At 53.8% G+C, this 16,416-nt stretch overlaps 2 protein-coding genes across 5 annotated transcripts in view; both read left to right on the plus strand.

Annotated features, from left to right (window-relative positions):
- The first annotated feature begins 1,609 nt into the window (after positions 1-1,609).
- On the plus strand, positions 1,610-10,482 carry Parp10 (poly(ADP-ribose) polymerase family member 10). Its single transcript, XM_050145277.1, has 10 exons — positions 1,610-1,950; positions 2,026-2,280; positions 2,361-2,597; positions 2,677-3,401; positions 3,501-3,722; positions 3,805-3,877; positions 4,118-4,759; positions 4,856-4,989; positions 9,614-9,788; positions 9,872-10,482. Exons 1-10 carry the CDS (start codon positions 1,779-1,781, stop codon positions 10,174-10,176), a joined length of 2,940 nt encoding a protein of 979 aa, XP_050001234.1. The 5' UTR covers positions 1,610-1,778; the 3' UTR covers positions 10,177-10,482.
- Positions 10,483-10,858: 376 nt separating this feature from the next.
- Positions 10,859-16,416, plus strand: part of Plec (plectin) — a 61,580-nt gene continuing 56,022 nt past the window's right edge. For 2 of the 4 annotated variants that reach the window (XM_050145263.1, XM_050145269.1), the window contains exons 1-2: positions 10,859-10,940; positions 12,111-12,315. In XM_050145263.1, coding sequence (XP_050001220.1) covers positions 12,117-12,315 — 199 coding nt within the window. In that variant the 5' untranslated portion in view covers positions 10,859-10,940; positions 12,111-12,116. Of the gene's footprint in view, positions 10,941-12,110; positions 12,316-14,010; positions 14,174-16,416 lie in introns of those variants that run through there. The other 2 variants (XM_050145267.1, XM_050145276.1) reach the window with 1 other exon arrangement.

Consider the following 16,416-nt stretch of genomic DNA (forward strand, 5'->3'; position numbering starts at 1 on the left):
CTCAGAGGCCCTTTGAGTTTTTCGCTCCAAATTTTATGTGCCTCTAAGGGCTGGGTAAGGGAAATCATGGAAAAAGGATGGCCACGTGGCTCTGTGGGGGAAGGCCAGGTCACGCAGAGGAAAGCTGGCCCACGGGTACTGTTTTGGTGAGAGTTGAGGGTAGGGAGGTCAGAGCCCACTAAGCATCAGTGTGTCCAGGTATGGGAAGGAATTAGAGGAACGGGAACTGGGGCCAATCGGACTTTAGTTTTTACTGTCATTGGCCTTGGGGTTTGTAGCTGTCATCAGTACCTGCCAGTTTCATGGGGGAAGCACAGTGGGAGTGGCAGAGAAGAGAGGGTAGCACGGTCCTTTGAGAAGTTCTGGAGGGTCTTAATTGTGGGGAGAGGAAGGTAGTGGAGACTCAAGGACTACAGGTTCGATGCATAGACTGGGCAAAACCATGATCCTCCAGAAGAACGGCAAAGCTAGGGCTGGCATGACTGGAAGGAGTGGGGAGAGAGTACCAGTAGTCACAGCTTTGGAGGCAATAGAGCACATGGGATATGAGGGTGGGCACGGTTGGTGGGTAGGAGAGTGAACTATAAAGGCACAGCCCCAGATCTGGGCGTGGTTGTAATGCCCACAGCTCCAGCTTTCAGGAGAGTGAGACAGAGAATCACTAGTTCAAGACCAACCTGGCCTGCATAGTGAGTTCCCGACAGTCTGGGCTACAAAGGGATAGCCTGTTTCAAAAATAAACAAAAAAGGCGTGTCTTCGGTGGGAGGCCTGGCCCTCTGGATCCTGTCTGTACCTCCAGCTCCCCTTCTGTGGTAAGGATCCGTGGCCGAAAGGCTGTCAGCATAGTGGCCACATCTGGGGGAATGGTGATGGCCAAGACGAAGCAGATGGAAGGGCTAGGCAGATGTGGGCTCAAGGGCACAGGAAAGGAGCTGTGCTGTGATGTGAGCTTTACATTTTTAAAATACCTATTTTTTGTGTGTATACATATATATGTAGTGCATATATATATGTATATATGGTATGTGTGTGTGTGTGTGTGTGTGCTATGCTGTGGCACATGTGGAATTCAGACAATTTGCAAGAATCGGCCCTCTCCCTCCATCTTGTGGGACCCAGGAATCAGAACTCAGTTTGACAGGCTTGGCAGCATGGGCTTTTGCTTGCCTCAGGGTATGTACTTTTAGGGGGCCAAGGGCAGAATTGCTCACCTCTAGCACTTAGAAGCAAGGCTGGTTACCCTCTGGGTATGAAGGACCTGTTTGGGAAGGTTTCTTAGAGCCAGGTGCAGGAAAGGCCCCGTCTACAGAATCAGTGCTGCTCAGGTCTAGGACACAGAGAACAGAAGAAGCCTGGAGACTCTTAGGGGGGTGTACCAAGAGGGGCAGACAGCAACTCAGGTATCCGGTGGGGAGGGTGATTAGTCACAAAGGGAAGCCAAGAAAGTGGAGAAAGTCGAGACGTGTTCCACTCTGCTGGTCAGAGGCTAATGGACGTGCTGCAGAAGGGCCCTTAGAAGTTCTTTGTGGACTGAGGCTAAGGCTTCACCAGGACAGGAAGTGCCTGAGCTACAGCCACTGGCTTAGCTCCTCCCTCTTCTCCACTTGGTTTCACTTTTGCTTTCCTATCTCAGGCCTCTGCCTGACAAGGACTTCAGGCCTGACTGACCGGCAGGGAGAATGTAAATAATGAAGCTGTTGGGGAACAGCTAGGGGAGAGAGAACCGAACAGGTGGAGCGGCCTCTTCCCTTCCCACGTGTCACATCCCGGGATTCTGATGGCAGAGGTGGAGGCTGGGGCAGCCGTGGAGCTCCGGGGACTGTCCCCTGAAGTGCCCGATGAGCTGCTCACCCTCTACTTTGAGAACTACCGTCGCTCAGGTGGAGGGCCTCTGTTGAGCTGGCAGAGATTGGGCTGTGGGGGCATCCTCATCTTTCAAGATCCCGCAGGTGAGGAGGCTGAGTCCAGGGGCTGCCTAGGTGCCCTGAACTTTGAGGTCTCTGACGCCTTGCCTCCGCTTACAGACGCGAAGAGGGTCTTAACCCGGGAGGAGCACCAGCTAGCTGGTGCGAGGCTGAGCCTGAGGCCAGCGCCCCCACGGGCCCCTGAACGTCTGCTTCTGCACCAACTGCCGCCGGGCACTTCACCTCTGAGCCTGGAGCAACATGTTCAGGCCCTGCTGCGTGCCATGGGGCACCCAGCGCAGGCTTGCCATGCGCTGGCCAGTCCTCGGCAGGATTGTGCTCTGGTCCAGTTATCCATGCCCCTTTCTGAGGCAGGTAAGAGAGGCAGGCAGGGTTGGGGCATAGCTTCTGAAAGTTAAGGAAGGTGCCTGAGCCGACTTCCATACTGCCCACAGACGTCTGTGCCCTGGAGGAGCAGGCCCGGAATCTGCCTCTGAATGGGGTCACAGTATCCTTGGCCTGCGTGCCCCAGACCCGAGCAGTGCGCGTGGTGGACAGCACCACCCCAGTGGACCCATTGCTACTGGAGCTCTACCTGGAGAATGAGCGTCGCAGTGGTGGGGGACCCTTGGAGGGCCTGCGCAGCCTGCCCAGGCAACTGGGCACTGTCGTCAACTTTCAGCAATGGCAGGGTGAGAGAGGCGGTGAAACTACACTAAGGGGACACTCACTCTGCTAGAAACCTAATGGGCATTCTGTCTCCTCCTCCAGTGGCTGAGCGGGTGCTGGAGCGGAAACACTGGCTGCAGGGCTCTGAGTTGAGCCTTGTCCCCCACTACGATGTATTGGAGCCAGAGGAGCTCGCTGACGGCGCCAGTGGAGGGGATCACCCAGGCGTGCAGGAATCTGGAGCCACTGAGCATGCTCTCTTAGACCCTGGAGGGCTGGCCGAGACCCTGGCTATGACTGTGGGCACTGGGGAGTCCCCAGGACAATTAGGAGCCTCTCTAAGGACAGGTCCTGTGGGGGCTCCAGGACAAGCCATGCCAGTTGATTCAGGGCCTGTGAGGTCTCTGGAGCAAGAGGAGCCTATAAACCCGGGAGCTATGGGATCTCCAGAGCAGGCTGGTTTCACAAGCGAGGAGATCATGGGGTCTACAAGCCCAGTAGATCCAGTAGGAGGCTTTATAGGGGTCTCAGGGCACGGAGGATCTGTGGCCTCATATTCTATGGAAGTTCAGAGGCCGGAGGGCCTGGGGGAAGTGGCCACTGGCTCACCAGAGCAGGAGGGACTAATGGCCACAGAGTCTCCAGAGAGTGAGCTGGAGAGCCCTGGGTATGAGGAGCTGCAGAGGCAAGAGGGACCAGTGGAGATAGTAATGTCAATGGATCCAGGGGCTGTGCGCTTCCTGCAGCTGTACCATGAGGACCTTCTTGCCAGCCTGGAAGATGTCGCTCTTTTCCCACTTGAAGGAGTAGATGTGACTGGCTTTCGGGTGAGTGACCCCCAGAATCTCCTCTCTTTGCCTCTTCTCTTAGGTCCAGGTGTCTTTCCTGTACTCTAACTTGTAGACTGTCCTCTTACGGTCTCGCAGCTTTGTGGACCTAGGGCCCCATGCCAGGCTGCCCAAGAGTTGCTGCAGAGTCTGCTGGGCAGCATTAGCTGCCACACTCTGAACATGAAGCACCCGGGCAGTGCCCGTTTCCTGCTGGCTGTGGAGGGGCAGCACCTTCTTCACGGATTGGAGGCTCAGTTCCAGTGTGTCTTTGGGACAGAACATCTGGCCGGCGCCACCCTGGACCTAGATCCTGAAAGGGTAAGATGGAGTTCTGTCCTTTTTCTCACAGCTCAGACCTAGATACCTCCTCTGCTTTGACTCTGACATCCTCCTCCCATAGATGGATCCCACGGAGGCCCTCCAAGACCTCTATGGCCACAGTACAGACAGCCATCAGGAGACCGTGAGACTGGGTACGGCATGCTCTCCTAGATACTGGAGGGCTTCCCAAGGGCCCTACGATGTCCTGTGGCCTTTTCTTGACCATCCTCTCCCGTCTCTGCCCTATCACTGGTTTACTGACCATTTTGTGGTATACTCCGTACCCACAGATACAATCTCTATCTTTTAGCCATTACGACTCATTCTATTGTTTATTATCAGCCCCTTGGCTGGACGTGACTCCTGACCCAGTGGCCTCTTTCTACCCTTAGAGGAAGTCAAAGAGCTGTTGGCTACCCTGGAAGGCCTTCATGGGGAGAACTGGCTGCCTATGGAGATGCGGAGGGAGAGACCTGGAGCGCAGCCAGAGGAGACCACCCTTGAGCAGCAGGAGGAAAAGTCCACACTTGAGGCTAGGAAAGAGCCTGTGGCCCTCAGCACTGGGGCACCTGGACAGTTAGAAGAAGAGGCCACCCTGCAGCTGGCTATCCACCGGTCCTTGGAGTCTCAAGGCCAAGTGGTTGAGCAGCAGGAGGCCAGCGCACTAAGGCGAGCCATGGCCCTCTCCCTGTTAGAAGCAGAAGAGCCCCTGGGTGAGGGCAGTGGAGGCAGGGCACAGCTGGTGGTACACACTTCCTTCGAGCAGGATATGGATGAATTGGATCGGGCATTGTCGGCTGCCTTGGAGGTACACCTTCGGGAGGAGACAGTGAGTCTTCAGGGCTGTGTGCTGCCCTCCGAGCTCGGGGCTCGCCTGGAGAGGTGCCATGATGTGAGTGTTACCCTGCATGGTGACCGCGTCATCATCCGTGGCTTTGGGGTCCAGCCTGCTCGCGCAGCTCGCCATTTGGCTGCTCTGCTTGTTGGACCCTACGACCAGAATTCGACCTTTCCCTTGGAGGCGTCAAACAACTGTGAGTCTGTACTTTGGACTTGGGAGGGTGGAACGGATTAGCTTCTGGGCTAGTGCTCGAGATATGAGCCTAATGCGCTTTCTTCCCGTGTGTCAGTGTCAGAGCAGAGCCTGAAAGAACCTTTGGGCAGGCTGGAGGTCCTGGAGGAGAATTCCAAGGAGTTCCAGGATGTGGTGCAGGCCTTTTATGACTCCCTGGATGTTGCCCACAGCAGGATCAGAATTGTTCGAGTGAGTTCATGTCCTGTGCTGCTGGCCTTGTGTGTACACTTTCTCTGTGTGTTAGGGTCAGCTGACCAAAGCTGCTCAAAGTGGATATGCTGAAGGCTGATAGAATGGCTGGCTGCATCCATGCATGGCTCCAGGGACTGAGGGCATTGAGGGAATGAAGAAAAGACAAACACACAGATACACAGAAAGCTGGGATGGGCTCTGGGCTCTTAGATGGGAAAATTGCAGCACTGCAGACACTGGTTGTCTTTATGTTATGGAGTTGAGCAGGAAGAGGAATTAAGTTGTTGCATACAGCTGGGCAAGGAGCAGTCTCTGTTGGGAGCAGTCTTCGGGCAGCACATATCCCAGGGGAGAAAGCTATGATGGACATTTTCTGCACACACCATCAGTACCCACATTTGGACCAGAAGAAGGCTTTGCCAAGGTTCTGCGGTCCTTGACATGACTGGCTCATGTCACCAACGTACGTTCACTCGGGACTTCACTCACTCAGGGCTTCTCTGCTCCCTACAGTAGATAAGTACCCCTTCTTTTCCCAGAGAACACTTAGAGTCTGAGGAAGATACCCAGAAGGGCACAGGGATTTGGGATCTGCCAGGCCTCCCTGAGTGACGCTTTCTACCAGGGCTAGATGGGGAACTAGATGATTTTGTCACAGTTCCTTTGTCTGAGCGTGGAGTGGCGATACCATCTGGTGGCCAATGTGAGGATCACTCTTCCTGGTCGGTTGTGGTAGTTATGGGTGTTTTATCTCTGACAGAGAGGCCTGTCTGGCAAAGAGCTAGTCTTACCTTCTTTATGTGTAAATAAAACAATGTACTTTTTTTTGTTGGGCTGGGGATATAGGTTAGTGGAAGAAAAATGCATATAGATATATGTATTGTATACATTTAAAAATAGTGGCTGCTCCTTGCTCAATTTGGCAGCTATGAGCATGGACAAAAAATAAGCTAGTACCAAGTAGTAGGTGGCCAGAATGAAGCCCCAGGACTAGGTACTGTCCAAGCAGATGAGAAAAGAAGAACAGAGGCAGGGGGATCTCTGTGAGTTTAAGGCCATCCTGGTCTACCAAGCAAATTCCAGTCTAGTCCGAATTATATTGTGAGACTCTGTCTCAAAAACACAAATAAGGAACTAAATGAAGGAGTGAGGGGGAGGGACTGCCAGGCTAGTTCGCTACACGCGATGAGGGAACACAGTATGCAGGCAGTAACGAGAGGGACCACTCTGGAAATGTGCTAAGGAGATGGATTGTGAGCCAGAAGAGATTGTGCGACGAACCACAGCTTTCTCGCCGGGAAGACTGAATATACTCACAGATGAGGCCAGAGAGGGACAGCGGTCAACCATTAGAAAGGACAGACAATTGCCACCTTGTGGTAATACTGGGCAAGGTGCTCTCCAGTCTTGGTGCTGAAAGTTATGGGTAGGGCTGGCAGCTTCTGTCTTCATATAGATGATTTGATTACTTGATATTTGAGGGTTTATAACTTATAATGGCACAGTTTTGTTTTTTTTTCCCCTGTTATTAGAGATACTTTTTTTTTTGCTTGTCTAGCTATACAAAGGAGAATAGAATGGCTCTTCTTTCTTTTTCTGCCACCTCTTCTTTGCCCCATCTAGTAATACAGTCATCTACAGTGTTTATGCTATGTAGTTAGGGTGCACAAACATATTGTAGTCTGCATGCTTTGGCTCTATGTTGATAATGGAAAAAAAAATACCTCCCCTTGCATCACAACCAGGTAAATGTAACCAGTTTGTTAAAATGTGTGAACTAACCGGGCAGTGGTGGCACACACTTTTAGTCCCAGCACACAAGAGGCAGAGGCAGGCAGATTTCTGTGAGTTTGAGGCCAGCCTGGTCTACAGAATGAGTTCAAGGACATCCAGGGCTACACAAAGAAATCCTGCCTCAAAAAACCAAGAAAACAAAACAAACTAACTAACAAATCTGCAGGACCTGAGTTCTTAGCAACCACATGGTGGCTCAGAACCATCAGTAGCTCCGTTTCCAGGGAACCTTTTCCGAACTCTGCTGGCACTAGCGTGTATGTTGTGCACAGTCAGACATCCATGCAGGCAAACACACATATTAGCACAATATATTTGTAGCACCTATTTTTTCAATTTTTATTTATTTTATTTTATGTACACGAGTGTTTTGCCTGCATCTATGTCTGCACCATGCGTACCCAGGGATACCGGAAGAAAGCACCATGTGGGTGATGGATACTGAACCCATGTTCTTTAGAAGACCAACCAGTGCTTTTGACTACAGAGCCCTCTCTCCAGCCCCTAAAAATAATCTATTTTTTTAAGGAAAAAATAAAAGCAGTGTGGAGGCTGGAGAGATGACTCAGTGGTTAGGACTGCTTGCTGTATTTTCAGAGAGCTATAGTTTGAGTTTACATACCCGTGTTAGGCAGCTCATAACTGCCTGTCACTCCACCTCGAGGAGACCACGGATGCCTTTTGGCCCCTGAGTGAATGTACAAACACAGGTACAGAAACAAAAAATTTTAGCCAGGCTTTGGTGGTGCACTCCTTTAATACCAGCAGTTGGGAGGCAGAGGCAGGCGAATCTCTGAGCTTGAGGCCAGCCTGGTCTACAGAGCAAGTTTCAGGACAGCCAAGGCTATAAAGAGAAACCCAGTCTTGATACACCGAGTATTTGAATTAAAGGCATGAGCCACCACACTTGCCTCTAATTTGATATAGATGTAAACTTTCCATGGTCTTTCATTTGCTAATATGTCCTTATTTGTCTTCATTGTTATCCTGATTGGGATATAGTGTTTAGATTCAAAATACTTTTTTCTCAGCTATTTGAAGACATTGCTCTCCTTCCATCTTTATGCAGGTGGGTTCTGGGGCCTGAATTCAGGTTCTAGGCTCACAGGGCAAGGGCCTTTACCTGTTGGCTGATATCCACCCTCCTCAGAGCTAGTACAGTTGCTTTATTTTTTGAATTTATTTATATTTTATGTATGCGTGCTCTGCATGTATACCTACATGCCAGAAGAGGGCACCAGATCTCATTATAGATGAAGATGATTCTGAGTCACCATGTGGTTGCTGAGAATTGAACTCAGGACCTCTGGAAGAGCAGCCAGTGCTCTTAACCACTGAGCCATCTCTCAGCCCGATTTATTTTTGAAAGATTAAAAAGAATTGTCTTGTGTGGTGGAGGTATACGAGAGTGGGCGATCATGTGTACATGAGTGCAGGTGAGCCCTCTGGAGCTGGAACTATGGGTGGTTATGAGCCATCTGACATGGGTGCTGGGAATCAAACTTGGGTCCTCTGCAAGAGCATTATACACTCGTAACCACTGAGCTATCTGTCCAGCCCCATGCTGGACGATTTACTAACGTCCAATATTAGTGTTGAGAAACCCAGTGTGGGATTTTTTCCCCCATTTGTATTTGTATACTGACCTTGGTGTGTATGTATATTCTTGCAAAGTTTTCTTCACTTCAAACGCTATGGGTTTTCTGTTAGGTGCCGGAGGCATGTCTTTCCCAGTGTCCTTGGCATTTCACGGTTCTCTCCATCTGGTGACATGGCCTCCAGCTCAGGGAATCATCTTCCACTGTGTCCCCAGGTGCACCACCTGCATCTCTCGGTTTATGGAGTTCTTTTGAGGCCTCCTGCTGTTTCATGCTCTTGCCTGCCCTCTCACGGTTCCTTTCTCCTTTCAGCTCTTCCCAGAACCAGTTCCTTAAATCCATCTAGAGTACCATGCAGTTGAATCTTTAGCTTTAACCATTTCATTATCTAGCGCATTCACAGAGTTGGCTCTGGAGCCCCTTTCTCCTCCTCCCTCTCTTCTCCCACCCTCCATCCCTCCTCCCCCCTTTCCTTTTTATCTCAGGGGATCCAACCCGCTGGCTAAGCAAGCACTCTGCTCCGGCACTGCATTTCCAGCCTTGCAATCCCGTCCTAAACGTCCTGTTTCTGATGTGCAGGCTCTCTTTCAGAGAGGCTAGTTTTGGTTCACGGATGATGAGCAAGTCTGCTTTCTTCTTCCTAAGGCTAATTAGAATTTCTTTAAAAGCGCTGTGAATCCCTGAGTTGACTTGGTTAGCTGAGGCCTCCTCTGCCGTCTGAGTCTTTTTTTTTTTTCCTTTCTTTTATGAAGAGAAACAGGGTTTCTCTATGTAGTCCTGGCTGTCCTGGAACTCACTCTGTAGGCCAGGCTGGCCTCAAACTCAGATCTACTTGCTACTGCCTTCCAAGTGCTGGGATGAAAAGCATGGGCTACCACCGCCTGGCTACTGTTTCAATCTTAACAGCACTGAGAGGCAATATAGGCTCCTCCCTGGGGTTTTGACTGCTGAACCTGATTGCTGGTCCTAAGTGAGTGGGTGGGGTCTACCCACCTGCAGGGCTCCCTGGAGGGGCTTTCCCGGAAGTCAACTTTCCAATACCACTTTGTCCCTTAGAAGTGGTTAGTGTATTCCTCTGGACAGAGTATGATGGGAGGCTTCCAGTTTTCGTCCAAATCCTAAATTCTTCCTCCCCCCAGAGAGCTGGTGATTGCTGAGTTCGGCTCTTTTCTGGCCAGTGTAGGGATAGATACCAAATAACTTCACCCCAACTACCATGCATTTGGCAGGTGGAACGTGTGTCACACCCACTGCTGCAGCAACAGTACCAGCTGCATCGGGAACGCCTGATGCAATGTTGCCAGCAACGCCCCGTGGAGCAGGTCCTCTACCACGGCACATCGGAGTCTGCAGTGCTTGACATCTGTGCCCACGGTTTCAACCGCAGCTTTTGTGGCCGAAACGGTAAGGCCTGTGCAGGGCAGGGACACGGGCCATGCTGACTCTGCTGACCCTCACCTTACTGGCTCACCTGTCTTGTCCTGTAGGCACACTCTACGGACAGGGCGTGTACTTCGCCAAGCGTGCCTCCATGTCGGTACTGGATCGCTACTCACCTCCCAACAGTGAAGGCCACAAGGCCGTGTTTGTGGCACGGGTGCTGACCGGTGACTATGGACAGGGCTCCCGCGGTCTGAAGGCGCCTCCTTTGAGGGCCTCTGATCAGGTCCTTCGCTACGACAGCGCCGTGGACTGCCTCCAACAACCCAATATCTTTGTCATCTTTCACGACACTCAGGCTCTGCCTACTCACCTAATCACCTGCAAGAACGTACTCCGGAGTACCCCCTGATAACTCCCTTGGTCTCTTGAATCTCTTTCGTGGACATTTGACCTAAGAAGCTAGCGTCTGGTTCCCTAAGCGACAGAGCTTCCCCTGGGCGATGTTCTTGCCTCTGACTGGAAAGCCAAGATTACAGTGGACTAGGGAGGGCAGACCTAACCGGTTCCTTGGCCTGCACGACCGCCAGGGGTCAGCAGAACACGGCAGGAGGGTGCACTGCCAGGCACGCCCGTCTTGATTGGACCGCGCCCTAGTCCAGCTCTGTCTTTGAATAAACCTGTACTTGAAAACCAGTTAGATATAAAGACTGGCTGGAACTCCGAATCCGACCTCTGTTTGGGGCGTGGGGGCCACCCACGTGGCTAGGGGCCAGGTCAGCTGTTCACGGAGGGGTGGGGGCGGCGGTGGGCCCTGGACCTAGGCGTTTGGACGCGGTGCACTCCTACGACCTCACGCTCGCTAGCAGCATCTTGCTCTCCTCTCGCACTGTCCGCCAAGGTGTGCGCACTTGGTGGGTTCCGCATGATCTAATCATATCGTGGGCTCTGGTTCTGCCATCCCCCGGACCAGGACTCCTGGCACGTAGCCGGGTCACGCATAAAACGTTTGCTTGCTCTCGGAGGTGCCCAGGCAGCGCAGCTCTCGGTGGGACCGGGGCGGGGCTCTGGGTACGCCCCGCCTGCGCTGCCTCCGCGGTTCTCCTGGCCCCAGGAGTCTGGCTGCAGCGGCTGAGAGGAGGCAAGCGGAACCACCAGAAGCGTAGAACTGGGAGGGTATGGAGAGACTCGAGATGTCCGGGAGTTTGGGGAGCGGGTGGGGGGGAGTGGAATGGTCTCAGACCACCCGGAACTAGGTGCTGCCTCGCAGCCCCTCTCGCTCTATGCAGAGAACAACACCTCCCTGGGATCAGGAAATTGCGGAACTGGACGGGAGGTGCTTGAGTGTGGGTAGAAAAGGCAGCGGTGAAGGCAGGCTCAGCTGGGGGCTGGAGCAGAGGCAACCCACCAAGGGGCCCCGCGGTGGAGCGGGGTTGGGAGAGGCACTAGCTCGAGGACGGTTGACTCTTTCCCAGCCCTTGGCCCGAGGGCGGAGGCACAGAGCCCACATTGTGCCCCCACGCTACGCCACCCCCGCTGAGACAGAGCCCCATTCACCTCTTCGCACGCCAGTGCTCTTGGGGCAAGGAGCTGGGGAGTGTGCACGCGTGGGTATGCGTGCGCTTTGGCTGCTCCTGCAGTAAGCTGGTGGTGGGTTGCTAGCGCGGCTGCTGGGCTCCACCGGGCCTTGCCGCATCCGAGTTCCCGCAACCCACGCCGCTGCGGCTCCAGCTATTTATAGGCCCTTGCTGCAGCGATCACATCGATAGAGGTGGGACTGTGCCGACTGGAGGTGGGGTTGAGTGATGGGGAATCCTAAAGGCTGAGGCTGGAGGTAGAAGATAGTGACCGCGGACTGGGGTTGGGGTCCTTTTCTGAAGAGTGGGGACCTTAGGGACACAGGCAGTGTTTGTTGATGGCCTCATTGCCAGTTTATAGGAGGATCAGAGGAGAGGGAATCCAAGATTGAAACACAGGGGATAGCTCTAGTTGTCACAGTGACAGGGTCCTATTAATGTGTACTTGATGGTACTGCCCTCTTCCCCTCCGGTTTGACAGGTGGAGGGTGGAGTCAGTGTCCTGTGATGGGAATGGGGAGGGGAATAGCGTTTGGGTAGCTAAGAGACAGGAATGATGGCCAGTGTGCGAGTTGGAGGAGGTGAGGATAGATGGTAATTGGGGAGAGCTTGTCAGTTCTGGGCTGAGCACCAGAGGGTCAGTGTATGAGCAAGATAGGGCCATAAAGGAGTTTGGTGTCAATGTTTAGGTTAAGGAGGTGGTGGGTCGAAGTACTGTATCAACTTCCCCTGCAGGTGAGATTGTAAATCCCTCTTACTCTTCCTCTAGGAGGCCATGTCAGGGGAGGACTCCGAGGTACGGCCGGTGGCAGTGCCTGAAGGTAGTTCCAATGGAAGCAGTGGCTCACCCAGCCCCGGGGACACACTGCCTTGGAACCTTGGGAAAACACAGAGAAGCCGGCGAAGTGGAGGTGGTTCTGTGGGCAATGGGAGCGTCTTGGATCCTGCAGAGCGGGCAGTCATCCGCATCGCAGGTAATGGGGAAGGGTCTGGTCTGTTCGCCCTCATTAGCACAGGTGTTGAGCGTGTTATATGTGCTGCGTGTAGATAGATGTTGGCCTGGGTGAGAGGCCGGGGACAGTCAGCTAGGAGGGCAGGTTTATCCTGTCCTGGCACTGACAGGCAGCATAGCTCCACCTGCTGGCTCTACGTGGGTAGCTGCAAAAGGTTGGAGGTCTTGAGGTCTGGCTTCCTGCTGCAGCTGCTCATCTGTGATCTCATGGATCAGGGTCAGGATGCCCATTTCCAGTCGGAGTAATTTCTTGGGCTCTTAAGGTCAAACTGCTTCTCCTAGTCTTGACTGCCATCTTAGGGTTGGGAACACATTGCTGCCTAAAAGCAGAAGAGGTTGGATCTGCGAGAGTCCTAGAACTAAGAGCTGGGGTCCAGCCGTGCATTTCCAGAGCTGGTCAGACTGAGGATGGCAAAGGCCTTGGTGAAAGGCACTATGGGAAGCAGCGGGCAGTTGGAGGGTAGTTAGCTGGAAGTCAGCCTGTTCCTTTGGGAAATGGGTCATCTAAGGCTGGAGGCCATTGGGTGGGATGTCCTGGGAAAGGGAGTGCTGACCCCATTCCACCAGCAGGGCCCCCTAGGGGACGATGAGGCCTTTGAAATGCAGAAAGGGACCTTGCAGGAGGTGGGAAGGGTCAGGTGTTGAGTGCGGAGGTGGTGCAACGTCCAGGAACGTGGTTAGTGGAAACAGAGCAGCAGCTTGTGGAGGTGGGGAGGAACAGATAATGGACGTGCTCCCCACCCTGCCTCGAGGACTATTCGTGATCCACACGCACACACACGTGTACACACACGCACGCGCGCGCACACACACACACATACACTGCCATAAGGAGTTTATAAAAGGGGTTATTTTCCCATGAATACCCTTCTCCACCTCAGATCCTTAAAGACAGGCATATAGGTAGAGATGGGGGACCCTAGTAGCCCCTTTTGCTGATTGGCTGGTTTCCGTGTTCATGTCCTTCATGCTGTACCCAGTCCCACCTGTTACCGTCTTTCACTTCTCTGATAATTTTCTAAGGACTGATTTCTAGAAGCAGAACTTCTCTTCGTGGTGTGTGCAGTGTTTAAGGTTTCTAGGAACAGTGCAGTGTCCGTTGGAAAAGGAGGGTGTGTCGATGCTGGGGGACAGGTCTGTGTCAGACGGATGGATAGAAGGGAACTTTTTTTTTTTTTTAAACTACTAAGGTATTTTCTTTTGTAAATTGTGTACTCTGTTTCTCATATGTGAGACCGTTTCCTGTGTCCTAAGGGCTTCTTAAATTTCGGAGATGCCAACTCTATCTCCACTGTTACGACGGAGGAGGGTTGTGACCGCGAAAGGAGGGAGCCGGGCAGGAAGGGTCTCACCCAGGTGGCCAGGTGAAGTTGTCAGGGGCTAAGGAGTTGGAGAAGTCGCGGCTGACCTAGGGAAATGGCCACCTAGGGCTGACTTCTGGGTGAGGAGGGCTAGCCTGTCAGTCCGCCGCATCTGGTTCCTGAGTGGGCAGGAAGTGTTTGCAACTGGATCTGTGTGAGATCAAGGCTCGGATTCCCGCGAAGGGGAGCCGGGCCGCGGGTACAGCTACCGGCCAGGTCCCCGGCTGGCCGGCCCCGCCCCGCCCGTGGGGCATCCTGGGTGCGGGGCGGGGCGGGGGAGGCCTCTTTAAGCCGTGCGCGCGGAGGCGGCGGGGGCAGAGCGGCTGCCAGGGCTGGCCTTGCGCAGCGGCCCATTGCGTTCTGCTCCCGCCGGCATGGCCGATCTGCTGACATCTGGCCCACCACCCGACGAACAGGACTTCATCCAGGCCTACGAGGAGGTGCGGGAGAAGTACAAAGGTATGGAGCCTCTGGCCCCTGTTCCTCCCTCCGAGCGCGCGGGCCCCTTTTAGGTCAGGTTAGCCAGCCTGACAGCGGACCGTGTCCCCAGCTGCTGTCCCCAACCGTTGTCCCAACAGAGTCCAATCAGTCACCGCAAGTTTCAACAGCCTCGTTCGCCCCCTGTAGCCTTTGGGGCCCAGGGAAGGGATGGATGCGCTCCACTGAACCCCCGCGTCTATGACCTTAATAGGACATCTCGAGGCACGGGTGGGTGGGGTGGGCCCTGGTGGGGGCGGGTGTGCGGGTGTGTGTGTGTCTATGAAGCCGGGCTTGTCAGGGTCCGGCAGTCTAAACCAGTGTCCGGTGTCTTTGGCCAACAGACACGTGGGTCAAGGCTAAGCCATCCCCTGCCTCCCCTCTGAGGCAACTGCCTTTGTGGGGTGGGGGTGGCTGCTGTTGCCTGGCAGTGAATGGCATAGCTGCTGCCTCTCCTCACCACCCCAAACTGGCCAGGACTGAGCCACACCCTCCCTTGGCAGGGAACTCCATTGCACCCTGACTTTGTCCTCTGGAAATAGCCCCTTCTTCTTGTCTAGAGGGACTTTACAGTGTCCTACCAGCTCAGCCGGTGGCTTTGGCAGTCCTTACCTGCTCCATGCCCTCCTGGAGCCTCCGACCTGCTCTGAGACTGTCAGCCACTCAAGGCCCACATGTCTGGCTCTGAGCTGGGGTCTTTTAAGTTCTGGGTCCCTCTGTACCTCTCCAAGACTTAGCGGTCTGGGTATGTGCCCCTGGAAAGGTTCATATGGAGGCCCCAGGCAGAGCCTAGCAAAGCAGGTTCCAGCTCCACATGGCTGGTTTTTCTGGCTCTGCCCCCAAGGGCAGCTCAGGGAGAGAAGTCCTGCCGCTGCTTTGCCTGGAACCTGTGGTGCCACTCCAGCCCACACCTCACCCAGGCAGGGTAGGTTCCACAGTGCTGTGGGCACAGTGGGTGTGTTGTGTGGGCATCTGCTAGTTCTGTGGCTGGCCAGTTTGCACATGTGGTTCGGGTGGTGAGGTTCCTTGGACAGGAGGCCCTTGAGCTTGACCACTGGACACCTAGAGAATCACTGGGAGTACCGGCCTGATGTTCAACCCTAGAGGGTCTACCTGGAAAGATGCAGGGCAAGGAAATAGCAATCTACCCCGGGCCACAACCTTCCTGGCAACCCCGAGGGCAGTACTGTGTAAACGAGTATTGACTATGTAGAGTAGCGCCCTCTCAAACCTTTGTCTGGTTGGGTTGCTGGGCAATAGGGTCGGTTGCCAAAGCCTGTGTAAGCATCCCACTAAAGCCGTCCTGACCTCTTCTTCCTGAGGTGGGGTTTCCTGCTCATCCAGGAGTGTACTGACCGGTCCCCCGAGGTTGCTGGGATTGAGCTCTGTGGCCTTCCCTAGCTCAGTTCCACTGGCGGCAGAGTTCCTATTGGGCTCACTGGGCGGTACTGGCCCCTCGTCTGTCTTCTGGCCTGGCCTTGGCTGGTGAGAAGACAGTGGGCACAGGCATGCTGCCTGGGGTGGAATTGTCATGTGACAGTGCAGCTGCCTATGCATGTGTGTCTCACCAGCCTCAAAGTAGCTGAGTTGCTAAGCAGGATAGCAGGTGCTGGGGGCTCCTGGAGCGGTGACTGAGGATCAAGAATGCTTCAGAGGCACGCCAAGACACCTGAGTCTCCTTGACTCTGACTCATTCGGGGAATAGTTGAGGGCTGGATCTCTCTCTCTCTCTCTCTCTCTCTCTCTCTCTCTCTCTCTCTCTCTCTCTCTCTCTCTCCCAGACAGGGTTTCTCTTGTAGCTTTGGAGCATGTCCTGGAACTAGCTTGTGTAGACCAGGCTGGCCTCAAACTCACAGAGATCCTCCTGCCTCTGCCTTCTGAGTGCTGGGATTAAAGGCATGCACCACCACCGCCCAGCTATCCTGCTTCTTTTTGAGGTCTGACCCTAGTGATCTCGTTGGGCTACTGAGGTTCCTGGATTGCAAGGACATGTCCCTGGCAAGCTAGGCAGAGGACCTGGTACCTAATATTAGTCAGCAAGGGCCTTGAAGGTGATTATGCCTCTCTTCTAAGTCCAGCTCACCGCTGACCTTTTCTACTGGAGGCGGGGGAAACTTACCTGCCCTCGGAAGTTCCACCTCACACATCTGAGCTGAGGAAAGGTTCTAGCCTTTTAAAGAGATGCTAGCGTCTCCTTTTGACTCATCCTACTGACCTTCACTCCT

Source organism: Alexandromys fortis, unplaced genomic scaffold, assembly GCF_014885135.2.
Source record: "Alexandromys fortis isolate MF-2015 unplaced genomic scaffold, M_Fortis_MF-2015_v1.1 scaffold_2_1_26212458, whole genome shotgun sequence".
NCBI lineage: Eukaryota > Metazoa > Chordata > Mammalia > Rodentia > Cricetidae > Alexandromys > Alexandromys fortis.